This window comes from Bos mutus, chromosome 22 (assembly GCF_027580195.1).
Source record: "Bos mutus isolate GX-2022 chromosome 22, NWIPB_WYAK_1.1, whole genome shotgun sequence".
NCBI lineage: Eukaryota > Metazoa > Chordata > Mammalia > Artiodactyla > Bovidae > Bos > Bos mutus.
The window spans coordinates 6,726,185-6,738,592 of NC_091638.1; the positions used below are offsets into that span (position 1 = coordinate 6,726,185).

Below are 12,408 nucleotides of genomic sequence, written 5' to 3' on the forward strand. Positions count from 1 at the left end.
AGAAGCCTTTGGACTAATGAGTCATTCTGATGATAAAATGGAAAGCACAGCTTATTACCTGTATTCTTCCAAAACTAACTGCTCAATTAGTACTTAAAGAAACCCCAAAGAAACTCTGATTGGCCCGTCAAAGGAAATTAGGTTTACTCATGGGTATTAGAAACAATTTTCCACACAATATTACCTACTTAATACTTGCCCGAGAGCTCTGTCCAGGCAGACAGAGATGAATGAGCCCGCCAATCTGGCCTAACAAGCCCACTTACACTCATGACAGCAGCCTGTGTCCTTCCCTGAAAGAGATGGCTGTCACTATGGCAACCAGTGGAAGGTAGGCACGGTGGACAGAGAAGGGAGCCAAAGAGCTTAAGAACCACTTTGGACTCATGACTGCAGGAATGCCATTCCCTACCCCCAAGATGTTCACATCCTAGTTCCTGGAACCTGTGACTGTTAATTTATATGGCAAAGTTTTTGGCACAGGCTAACTCGCTTCAGTCGTGTCTGACTCTTTGCAACCCTAACGACCCTAGCCTGGAAGGCTCCTCTGTCCATGGGATTCTCCAGGCAAGAATACTGGAGTAGGTTGCCATGCACTCCTCCAGGGGATCTTTCTGACCCAGGGATCAAACCCTTGTCTCTTATGTCTCCTGCACTGGCAGGCAGGTTCTTTCCCACTAGAGCCACCTGGGAAATCCTAATGGCAGACTGATTAACTTAAGGATCTTGAGATGAAGGGATTCTTTAAGCAGACCCCAAACACATTCATAGGAGTCCTTCTAACAGGGAGGCAGAGGGAGATGTGACACACAGAGAGGAGAAGGAAACACGAAGACAGAGGCAGAGATGGGGGTGATGCAGTTTCGAGCCAAGGAACGCTGGCAGTCACCAGAAGCCGGAAGAAGCAAGAGCTTTCCCTGGGAGTGTCCGGCGGGAGCACGGCCTTGCCAACACCCTGACTTACATCCAGTGAAACTAACCTCAGACTTCTGGCCTCCAGAACCATGAAAAAATACATTTCTATTGTTTCAAGTCACCAAGTTTGTGGTCATTTTTTATAAGAGCCATAAGAAAACTAACACAGACTGGAAGCCTTAAAGTCATATTGCTTCTGCCAGCAGTCCACATTCCCCCAGTATCGACTCCAATGTCTGAGAAATTAATTTATTATTTTAAAATTAATGAAAGCTTGTTTCTTAAGACAAAATGTCATAGAGACTTCCCTAGTGGTCCAGTGGATAAGACTCCATGCTCCCAACACAGGGGGGCCGGGGTTCAATCCCTGGCCGGGGAACTAGACCCTGCAAGCTGCCACTGAAGAGTTTACACGCAGCAACTAGAGAGTCTGCACGCCACAGCGAAGACAGAAGACCCCACGTGCTGCAACTGAGACCCAGCACTGCCAAATACACAGATAAAAATAAATATTTTAAAAAAGGAAAACATCACAGACCATCTCATGACCATGGGACAGGTAAAGATTTCCTTAACAGGGCTCAAAAAGAACCCAACAAAAAGGGAAAACATTGACAATGTGACTATGTTAAAATTTAGAATTTGTGTTTATCAAGACACTAGTAAGAGAGGAACTCGCAAACCATGGCATGAAAGAAGCTGCTTTCTCTGTATATAGAACACCTGTGCCCGCGTGTGCAGAAACCTATCAGTGAACTCAGACCCAGAATACACAGGAAATTCCACAATTTAATAAGAAAAAAAGCAGATATTAGAAAGCTAATAACTTCATTAGCCATCAGAAAGGGCAAATTAAAACCACAAGGAGATACCGACACACACCCACCAGACTGGCTACGACGAGAACAGACAATGTCAAGTATGGATGAGTCTGTGGAGCACCTAGAACTCGCTCACATTTCTGGTGGCATACTAACAGACACAACCACTCTGGAAAACTCTCTGGATGCCTCTCGTGAGTGGGACATCTGTAACACCTCCACACCTAGGTACCCACCCACAGACAGGTATGCGTGTATTTCCCAAAACTATTCATATGAGCCCCAAAACTGGGAGGAACTCAAATGTCAATCTATAATAGGTACAAATATATTTTGTACATTCATACAACGGAATACCAAACAGCAGTGGAAATAAAGAGACCACAACATGAATGGGGCTAAGAAGCCAGACATAAAAGATCACATTACAATATGAAATTAAAAAATAGGCCTAATAATATATGGTATTGGGAGTCAGAATAGTGGCACCTACAGGGGCCAGGGATGACAGTAAGGGATGGGATGAAGGGGCTGCTTTTTCTTGATCTGGTTGTGTGTGAAAATTCACTGAACTACGTATTTTTATGAGTTGTGTATTTTTCTGAACGAATATATAAGACTTCAAATTTACCCTCAAAAATTCAGTTATTCAGAGATTATGTGGAAAGGTATGGGCAGCTTTCCTTTTCTCGATAATATTTTCAAACTGCAAAATGGATGCACGTTCACCTTAGGGGGAAAAGATAATGGGAAGAAAGAGAAGGAAAATCATGCTCACCATTCAGGGTGTGTGTGCAAGCATGCACACGCATGTGCATGTGTGTGTGTGTTAGTCACTCAGTTGTGTTCGACTCTGCGACCCCATAGACTGTAGCTATGCCAGGCTCCTCTTGCCATGGAATTTTTCAGGCAAGAATACTGGAGTGGGCTGCCACATCTTCCTCCAGGGGCTCTTTCTGAGCCAGAGATCGAACCTGGGTCTCCTGCACTGCAGGCAAATTATTTACCATCTGAGCCACCAGGGAAGCCCACTGGGTATAAATATCAAATACATGTTCACTTTAAATAAGGCAGGGGTGAGAGGACAGCCAATCCCACAGAGGGTGATTAACATATGGCATACATTACATATATCATATATAATGTATTATATACATGTATGTGTATAGTACAAATCATATACAATATAATGTTGTCATCACCAGTTGTGTCGGACTCTTTGCAGCCCCATGGACTGCAGCATGCCAGGCCTCCCTGTCCCTCACCATCTCGTGGAGTTTGCCCAAGTTCATGTCTACTACATTAGTGATGCCATCCAGCCATCTCATCCTCTCATGCCCTCTTCCCCTTGTATACATTATATAGGATAATATGCTATGCATATATTATTATATATTTTATACATATATAGTTGTATATATTACAATATAATACATAGATATAATCAGCAGCTTTGTGATCTGAGCAATCATCTTTTATAATTATTGTCAATGAAGCCATCTAAGGTCCCTAAACAATGTGAGTGGGGCCTCAGAACAATCTGACAACCCAGACAGCAAGACGTGCAAATCCTTCGGAGCACAAGGAGACGAGACCATTAAACCAGAACAGTGATTTTCAACCCTGGTATCACCACCAACTGTCTCTAAAACTACTGGAATTCTCGAAAAGCATTCATTTTAATGCAGTATTACTTTTGAGGTCAATATATGCCCCTACTGACTTTGCTAAATGGACCAAGTGACCCCAAAACCCTGGGAAATCATGCCAGAGGCTACACACTGTCTTCTCAAAGTCTGTTAATACAGATCGAGTGAAAAGCAAGCCCTGGATATCTGGTTCCTAAAGGTCCACCTTGGGTGGGTGGTCATGGGTCTGAGGTCAGGATGGGCATGTCTGCTGATGACATGTTGCAGAGAAGAGGGCAAACGATAAACATACTAACTCAAGGACGAGGCTTTAAGCTGGTAGAGCATTAAGAATTGCAAGAACAGTGGTAAACGCTGGCCAAAATAGAACTAAATCCTGGCTTGTCTTTTCTGTCATTCATTTACTTGCTAACTCATTTGGTAATACTTACTGAACCCTTATTATATGCCACGTCCTATTCTAGACTCTAGGGATACAGCAGTGAACAAGACAGGCAAAATTACTCTCTGTCCTCAGGGAGTTAATACCAAGTGCAGAAAGACAAAAGAGTAAAATACAGAGCATGTCAGCTGGTGGTAAGGGTTGAGGAGGAGATAAAGCATGAAAGGGAGATGGGGTTTAGAGGCTGGAGGAGGAAGGAAGTCACTTCCGACAGAAACGTAAATGCCTGGTTCCAAGTTTTAAATGACCTCTTGCCCCTCAAAGAACCCATCATCTTCTCTGCAAAGAACTCTGTGATAATTATGCGAATGGGACCCCAGAGCCATCACAGCATTCAAAAAAGAGACCAAGAGTTTTATGGACCGGAAAGGGTCCGCTAAAGTAGGGGCAAACTGAAGATCCAAAAACAGCTCCTTCTTGAGATCCTGAACTATTCTCAGCCCCTTACACATCAGGTCTTCATTTAATCCCCACACTGAACTAAGGAAAAGAGCAGAGGTTACACCATCTTCAACATTTAAGCAAGCAGGAAAGCGGAAGCCCAGGGCAATTACGGAACTGGCCCAAGGCAACAGGTGTGCTCAGTACTGAGGTCAGGACTTGACCCAGAGTCCGCACTGCTCTAACTGTCCAAATGCATGTCCACTGGCCTGAGGTTTTCATATGCCAGCACTCGTCCACTTCATCCTATTCAAGATTTGCCTTTCAGTGTTTTCCTGAGTTCTTACAACCTCACCAATCACCCAAGAAAGAATTAGAGGCTGACTCCACATTTGCAGTCTTTTTTCCTCCAAATATCAAAAACTGAATGGCGATGAAAGCCCTCAAATATTTAAACATCACTTCCCAGATCTAATGAGAAATTATTTCCCCTAAAACACTAGAAGCTAAAACCAACCCCAGAGCAGTTCCGTTCTGGCCAAAGACTAAACTCAGCCTTAGGGCAAATGAGAGTCCATACTGTATCCTTGCTAGATCTACCCTTCTCAAACTGAACACAAGCAAACAGAACTCCTGAGTGTCCCCTATCCTACCCACAGGCAGGTGCGTCCCCTGTGACCCTGGGATCCATAAAGGATGCCTCAGCCTCCCAGCCTACATACTCAAGAAGAGAACATTAAAAAAAAAAAAAAAAAGTAAAACTGAATCACTTTGCTGTACACCTGAAACTAACACAACACTGTAAATCAACTATATTTCAATTTTAAAAAAGTTTAAGCTATCCTTGGCCCCTCTTGCTTTCTCACCTCAGCATCCAACCCCTCAGCAATGTCCCTCCTCCCCACTCCAAATGTGTCCCTTTCTGCATTTCCCTTGTCCCCAACGTCCAGGCCCCCAGCATCTCTTGCCTGGACCGCCATGCTGTGCTCCTGTCTGCTTCCTGACCTGCTCCTGAAAATCTCATCTCCACACAGGAGCCAGAGTGAGCTCTTGAAAGTTGCAGACCGGGCCACCTCCCTGCCTAAAATCCTTCTGTCAAACTGTAACAGTCTTCAATCTTTCCCCTGCCTACAAGGCCACGTGTGATATGGCATCTGCCTGACTCTCCCCAGTCTCTGGGGTTTACTCTCCCCGTGGTACACTCATTCCATATGAAACTCAAAAAGTGGGTGAAAAGATTGTGCACTAGATTAAAATGTGAGTATCAGCAAAGACATTAGAGCCACACAAATTTCCACAAATACATGCCTTTATTTCACCATCTTTTATATATATATATATATGTATACATGTATATATATATATGATATATGTATCATATATATGTGAGAAGGAAATGGCAACCCACTGCAGTATTCTTGCCTGGGAAATCCCATGGACAGAGAAGCCTGGCGGGCAAAGGAGCGCGTGGGATCACAAAGAGTTGGATATGACGAACACTTTCACACTTTCATAAATGTATATGTGCCATGCCCTGTTGCTCGTGGGATCCTAATTTCCCAAACCGGAATCGAACCCAGGCCCACAGCAGTGGAAGCATGGAATCCAAACCACTGGACCACCGGCAAATTCCCTAAATATATTTTTAATCTATGAGCACCTACCTCCTTCTGAAACTGTGTTCATTTGTTAGAGGTATTTACACTTTAATGGGGCTTCCCAGGTGGTGCTCATGGTAAGGAACCCACCTGCCAATGCAGGCAGTGTGAGACAAGGATTTGATCTCTAAGTCAGGAAGATGCCCTGGAGCAGGGCATGGCAACCCACTCCAGTATTCTTGCCTGGAGAATCCCATGGACAGAGGAGCCTAGTGGGGCTACAGTCCATGGGGTTGCACAGAGTCAGACATGACTGAAGCAAGTTAGAATACATGTACTTTTTAATGCCATCCTACAAATCTCTACCATGCTATAATGTCTGAAATATTTTCTTCAAAGAACTATACTAATGCATTATAGAAACTCCTTCCTTTGGCCCATTTTTTGATTGGGTCGTTTATTTTTCTGGAACTGAGCTGCAGGAGTTGCTTGTGTATTTTTGAGGTTAGTTCTTTGTCAGTTGCTTCATTTGTTATTATTTTCTCCCATTCTGAAGGCTGTCTTTTCATCTTGCTTAGAGTTTCCTTTGTTGTGCAAAAGCTTTTAATTTTAATTAGGTCCCATTTGTTTATTTTTGTTTTTATTTCCAATATTCTGGGAGGTGAGTCGTAGAGAATCCTGCTGTGATTTATGTCGGAGAGTGTTTTGCCTATGTTCTCCTCTAAGAGTTTTACAGTTTCTGGTCTTACGTTTAGATCCTTAATCCATTTTGATTTTATTTTTGTGTATGGTGTTAGAAAGTGTTCTAGTTTCATTCTTTTAGAAGTGGTTGACCAGTTTTCCAAGCAGCACTTGTTAGAGATTGTCTTTTCTCCATTGTATATTCTTTCCTCCTTTGTCAAAGATAAGGTGTCCATACGTGCATGGATTTATCTCTGGGCTTTCTATTTTGTTCCATTGATCTATATTTCTGTCTTTGTGCCAGTACTATACTGTCTTAATGACTGTGGCTTTGTAGTAGAGCCTAAAGTCAGGCAGGTTGATTCCTCCAGTTCCATTCTTCTTTCTCAAGATCACTTTGGCTATTTGAGGTTTTTTGTATTTCCATACAAATTGTGAAATTATTTGTTCTAGCTCTGTGAAAAATACTGTTGGTAGCTTGATAGGGATTGCATTGAATCTATAGATTGCTTTGGGTAATATACTAATTTTCACTATATTGATTCTTCCAATCCATGAACATGGTATATTTCTCCATCTATTAATGTCCTCTTTGATTTCTTTCACCAGTGTTTTATAGTTTTCTATATATAAGTCTTTAGTCTCTTTAGGTAGATATATTCCTAAGTATTTTATTCTTCTCGTTGCAATGGTGAATGGAATTGTTTCCTTAATTTCTCTATTTTCTCATTATTAGTGTATAGGAATGCAAGGGATTTCTGTGTGTTGATTTTATATCCTTCAACTTTACTACATTCCTTGATTAGCTCTAGTAATTTTCTGGTGGAGTCTTTAGGGTTTTCTATGTAGAGGATCATGTCATCTGCAAACAGTGAGAGTTTTACTTCTTTTTTTCCAATTTGGATTCCTTTTATTTCTTTTTCTGCTCTGATTGCTGTGGCCAAAACTTCCAAAACTATGTTGAATAGTAGTGGTGAAAGTGGGCACCCTTGTCTTGTTCCTGACTTTCGGGGAAATGCTTTCAATACTAAACAGACATTTCTCCAAAGAAGACATACAGATGGCTAACAAACACATGAAAAGACGCTCAACATCACTTACTATCAGAGAAATGCAAACCAAAACCACAAAGAGGTACCGTTTCATGCCAGTCAGAATGGCTGCTATCAAAAAGCCTACAAACAATAAAAGCTGAAGAGGGTGTGCAGAAAAGGGAACCTTCTTATACTGTTGGTGGGAATGCAAAGTAGTACAGCCACTATGGAGAACAGTGTGGAGATTCCTCAAAAAAACTGGAAATAGAACTGCCATATGACCCAGCAATCCCACTGCTGGGCATACACACTGAGGAAACCAGAATTGAAAGAGACACGTGTACCCCAATGTTCATCGCAGCACTGTTTATAATAGCCAGGACATGGAAACAACCTAGATGTCCATCAGCAGATGAATGGGTAAGAAAGCTGTGGTACATATACACAACGGAGTATTACTCAGCCATTAAAAAGAATACATTTGAATGAGTTCTAATGAGGTGGACAAAACTGGAGCCAATTATACAGAGTGAAGTAAGCCAGAAAGAAAAACACCAATACAGTATACTAACATATATGGAATTTAGAAAGGTGGTAACGATAACCCTGTATGTGAGACAGCAAAAGAGACACAGATGTATAGAACAGTCTTTTGGACTCTGTGGGAGAGGGAGAGGGTGGGATGATTTGGGGGAATGGCATTGAAACATGTATAATATCATACAAGAAACGAATCGCCAGGATGCTTGGGGCTGGTGCACTGGGATGACTCGGAGGGAGGGTCCGGGGAGGGAGGTGGGAGGGGGTTCAGAACGGGGAACACGTGTATGCCCGTGGCGGATCCATGTTGATGTGTGGCAGAATCAATACAATATTGTAAAGTAATTAGCCTCCAATTAAAATAAATAAATAAAGTAAATAAATTTAAATTTAAAAAAAAAGAAACTCCTTCCTGAGGATTCCCCACCCCACTCCGATTATGTGGCACCCTCTCAGCCAATGAGAGCACCAAGTGTCCTGGACGTGCACTCCTAGGCGAGTCCCACACATGTAGCTTTCCCTCCTGCCATCCCTCTTTATGTCACCGGTCTTGTGTTCTGGCCACAATGCCTTCCTCAGGACGTGCAGATGAGGGTAAGAGCACTACAAATAAATTAAGGCAGAATATGATACTGAATGTTAAAATATAAGCTTTACTTGGGGATGTGCAAGCAGACACCAGAGTAAAAACTGTTGGTGGGTGGCTGGTGTGTTATCAACAGACAGCAGCCTCACCAAGGACTTCATGGCTGGAGATCCATCACTAGCTGCAGACAATTTGGGGGAAAAAAAACCGCAAAGGAACATGCCATGAGGCCCCCAAATGCAGGGAGCTTGACTCAGCCCAACTACTCACACCAAGGTGTTTCCCCTGGGGGGTGGGTGGTGAGGTTTCCTTCCACTTTTGAATCCTGTGTCCCCCTCCACTATGTGATGAAAAGATGCCTATGTGTTTTGCACACAGCAGGAGCTCCAAAGTAGCTGACCCAATGCCTGGCACATAGTAGGGCCTCCATAAAATAGTTCCTGAATAAATGACTGATAAGTGAATATTTTTCAAAGTTTCCATCTTTGTTCTCTTCCCTGTTCCTTTTCACTGGTCCAGATCCTCCTTTCTAAGACCCCTTGAGGAGGGAGAAGCATGCAGGCACAGCCATCACAGACGTTCTCCGGATCACTGATGCACCCTCAGCCACAGCTGGAAACAAACCCCAACGCTGAGACCCTGACCACTAGGAAGAGACGATGCTTTTGAAGGCAATGGTAGGCTTTGAGACCAATGCGTCTACTGTGGTAAGAACAAACAGTGGCAGCCAGCTATAACCCACAGTAAACAAATTCGATAAAGATGAGACTTCAGCAGTATACATAGTACATTTCACCTGTGTAGCCTGCAATCAAGTATGTGTTGTTGGTGCTGTTATTAGTATTATTATTGTTATAAATTTTGCCTCTTCGCAATCTGGCCTTCAACCTAAATACTCCAGAGGATTTAATTACACAAAAGCATGAGTTACTCCAATTTCCCCTAAATCCACTCCAAAGAACAAATCCTTTAATATACATTGCAGGTAAAATGCCATCCCCAAGTGAAGTAACTAATCCAGGGTAAAAGCTCTGTTGGCCTCATAAATCACTTCAGGGGGGAAAAAAAAGGAATTAAAGGTGATTGTCCAACACGCAAACCAAATGCTACACAAGCAAGGCACAGCCAGGTACCATTAACAAGGCAATTACCAGGACCTGAAATCAGATTCAGTCCTCTCATCTGTCTCCTCTTTGGCACTCTACCTATTCCCTTTTCAGCTTTCAAGAATTGACACTGGGGCTATTTTGGGAAATAAAAGGATTCAAAAGTTAAGGTGCAGCTTCCACTAACACAGTAGTAGATCCCCAAGGAAACTCTGGGAAAGTTCTCTGCCTAAAATATCAACTCAGTTTCCTTACTTAGGAAGTCACCCTTCTCCACCTGCAACGCAGGAGACCCTGGTACAACCCCTGGGTCGGGAAGATCCTCTGGAGAAGGAAATGGCTACCCACTCCAGTATTCTTGTCTGAAGAAGTTCATGGAAAGAGAAGCGTGGCGGGCTACAGTCCGTGAGGTAGCAAAGAGTCCAGACAAAACTGATCCACTAACACTTTCTCCTAGTAGAGCTTCACGTAAATAACTGCCTGCAGTTTCAGCTGGAAACAATCTGAAACTTACACAGGGAGAGACCGCCAAGTACTCTAGTAACTAGCAGAGATAAGCAATAGCTCCCGGGATGTGATGAAAATCTTGCAAGCATCCTTAAGAACCACAAGACCTCGTATTCAAGGGCTATTAAGGACCTGACACAGATCTCATCAGCAAACTCTCCAAAAAGTCCCATTCTCCTTGCATGAATATTGGTATTTTTGACTTGTTTTTGAAAAACTATACACACACACACACACACCTACACATAAATGCTGTGCCCCGTCTGCTCCTTTCAAGTGTTCCTTACTACCTCGGTCCACACACACCGCGACCCCTTGCCCTGGCACCCCTCCTTCCACGTGTCCCAACTGGGAGAGTAGAGTGAGCAGGCAACTTCAGGAAACACCTTAAGGGAGAAAATAACTTAAACAGCGAACTGCCCATTTCGAAAGGGGAGAGAGTGTCAAAGAAAAAACCACACTAAACTTCCGTCGCAGTGTCTCTCGGCCACCAACTGGGCGGGGGGCTAGCGCGCGCCCCGGAAACTGCCGAGGATAACTGGCTGATTTATGGGGGTGGTGGCGTCTTTAAACAACAAAGTTTTAAATGAACTAGGATGTAGACAGAATTGCTGTGATGGGGCCAGCTCTTACGTACAGGCATCGCGCACGCCCCTCTGCCCCCTACTCTCAGTCCTTCTCCAAGGGTGCCGGAAGCCGCTAGCCTGCAGGGCCCGGGGACCAGCGCGCTCGCCTGTCGCTCCAGTCCCTGCAGGTGCCAAGGCTCTCCTTCCTTCCCCACTACTGCGATGTGGGCCCGGGGTGGGGTCGCGGCGCACCTAGGGTAGCGGGGACGCGTGGTGGGCCCGGGTGCCGAGGCCGCCCCAGCTTGCCGGCGGCGCGATCGCGCGCGCACACACTCACACAGAGCAGCGCGCAGGGAGGGGCGGACGGCGGGCGCGTTACCTGTTCTGCCAGCCCTGGAGGAGGTTGGTGTATTTGCTGAGCACGCCCTCGAGCGCCGGCTCCCTCCGCCGGCCGCTGCCCCCGCACGGGCTAGCGGCTACCGAGCCCGGGCTGCTGCGGCTGCCCCCGCCTCCGAGCCCGGCGGCCGCCGACCTGCCGGAGACCCCCCGGCCAGCCAGAGAGCAGGAGGGTGAGGAGCCCGCCGAGGTGGCGCGGCTGCTGCTGCGGCTGCTGCTGTTGCTGCCCCCGCCGCTTTCCGCGCCCTGGGCTGCCCTCTCCATGGTCCGTGCGCGCCCGGGACGCGGGGGCCCGCCGCGGTGGCGGCCCCGGCGCTGGGGCTCCTGGCGCGGCGGCGGCGGCTACAGCTCCGGGAGCCCGGGCCGCGCGTGGCTGCTCCAAATCCCCGGGAAACGCCTGACTCATACAGGAGGAAGAGGAGGAGGAGGCGAGGAGCGCTGGGAAGGAAGCCAAAGGGGCTGGATGCAGCTGCGGCCGCCCCTCCCCCGTCGCGGCCCCGGCCCCTCCCTCCGCACTAGTTTGCCTGGCAAGTTCGGAGCGGGTGGCCGGTTCGGCCAGCCCTCCTCCAGGTCTTCCTTCTCTGCTTTCCAGTCCCCGGGGCCGCTCAGGCCCGGGGCTCGGGGCGCTCTTGAAGCCGATCCGCAGGGTGGGCACGCCCGGAATCCACACCCTGCCGCCCCCTCTCGATGGGAAGGTGCGAAAGGGAATCTCCGCGCGTTACTCCCCACCCCCGCACCCACCTCGGGACCTGGCGGGAGGAGCGGCCCCACCCACTGGGTCCACCCGGATATGGACCCGCCCGGCCTAACACCGGTCACACGCAACTCCTCTCCGTCTTCCGCACCGAGCCTGGGCCGGACACACGTACACGGTCACCTGGACATCGACCTCGCTGGCCGAGAGGAGGAACAGGGCTAGGAGGTCCTCCGGGCTCTCCTGCGCGTCTGGGAGGGGAGGGGAGAAGCCAGGTAAACTCTCCCGGGGCGTTTTTACCCATTGGAGTTATGACAAATGCACAGTGGACACCCGGGCCAGGATTTGAGTGGGGCAAGAGTACTCGGATTCCTGCAAGCGCCTCCTTCAGTTGAGTGTCCTGGACGCAGCTCTGGTCTCACCCTAATCCCTACACTGATGGACACACGTCAACCTAGCCAATCCAACCATATCTGGTGTTATCAAGACAGC

General features: G+C 46.5%; 1 protein-coding gene across 1 annotated transcript in view; it reads right to left on the bottom strand.

Moving 5' to 3' along the window:
* The window catches only part of OSBPL10 (oxysterol binding protein like 10), a 340,081-nt gene extending 328,196 nt beyond the window's left edge, over positions 1–11,885 (bottom strand). Inside the window, exon 1 of the mRNA XM_070359885.1 lies at positions 11,206–11,885. Within this exon, the coding sequence (XP_070215986.1) occupies positions 11,206–11,486 (281 nt within the window). The 5' untranslated portion in view covers positions 11,487–11,885. The remainder of the gene's footprint in view (positions 1–11,205) is intronic.
* Positions 11,886–12,408: the final 523 nt, after the last annotated feature.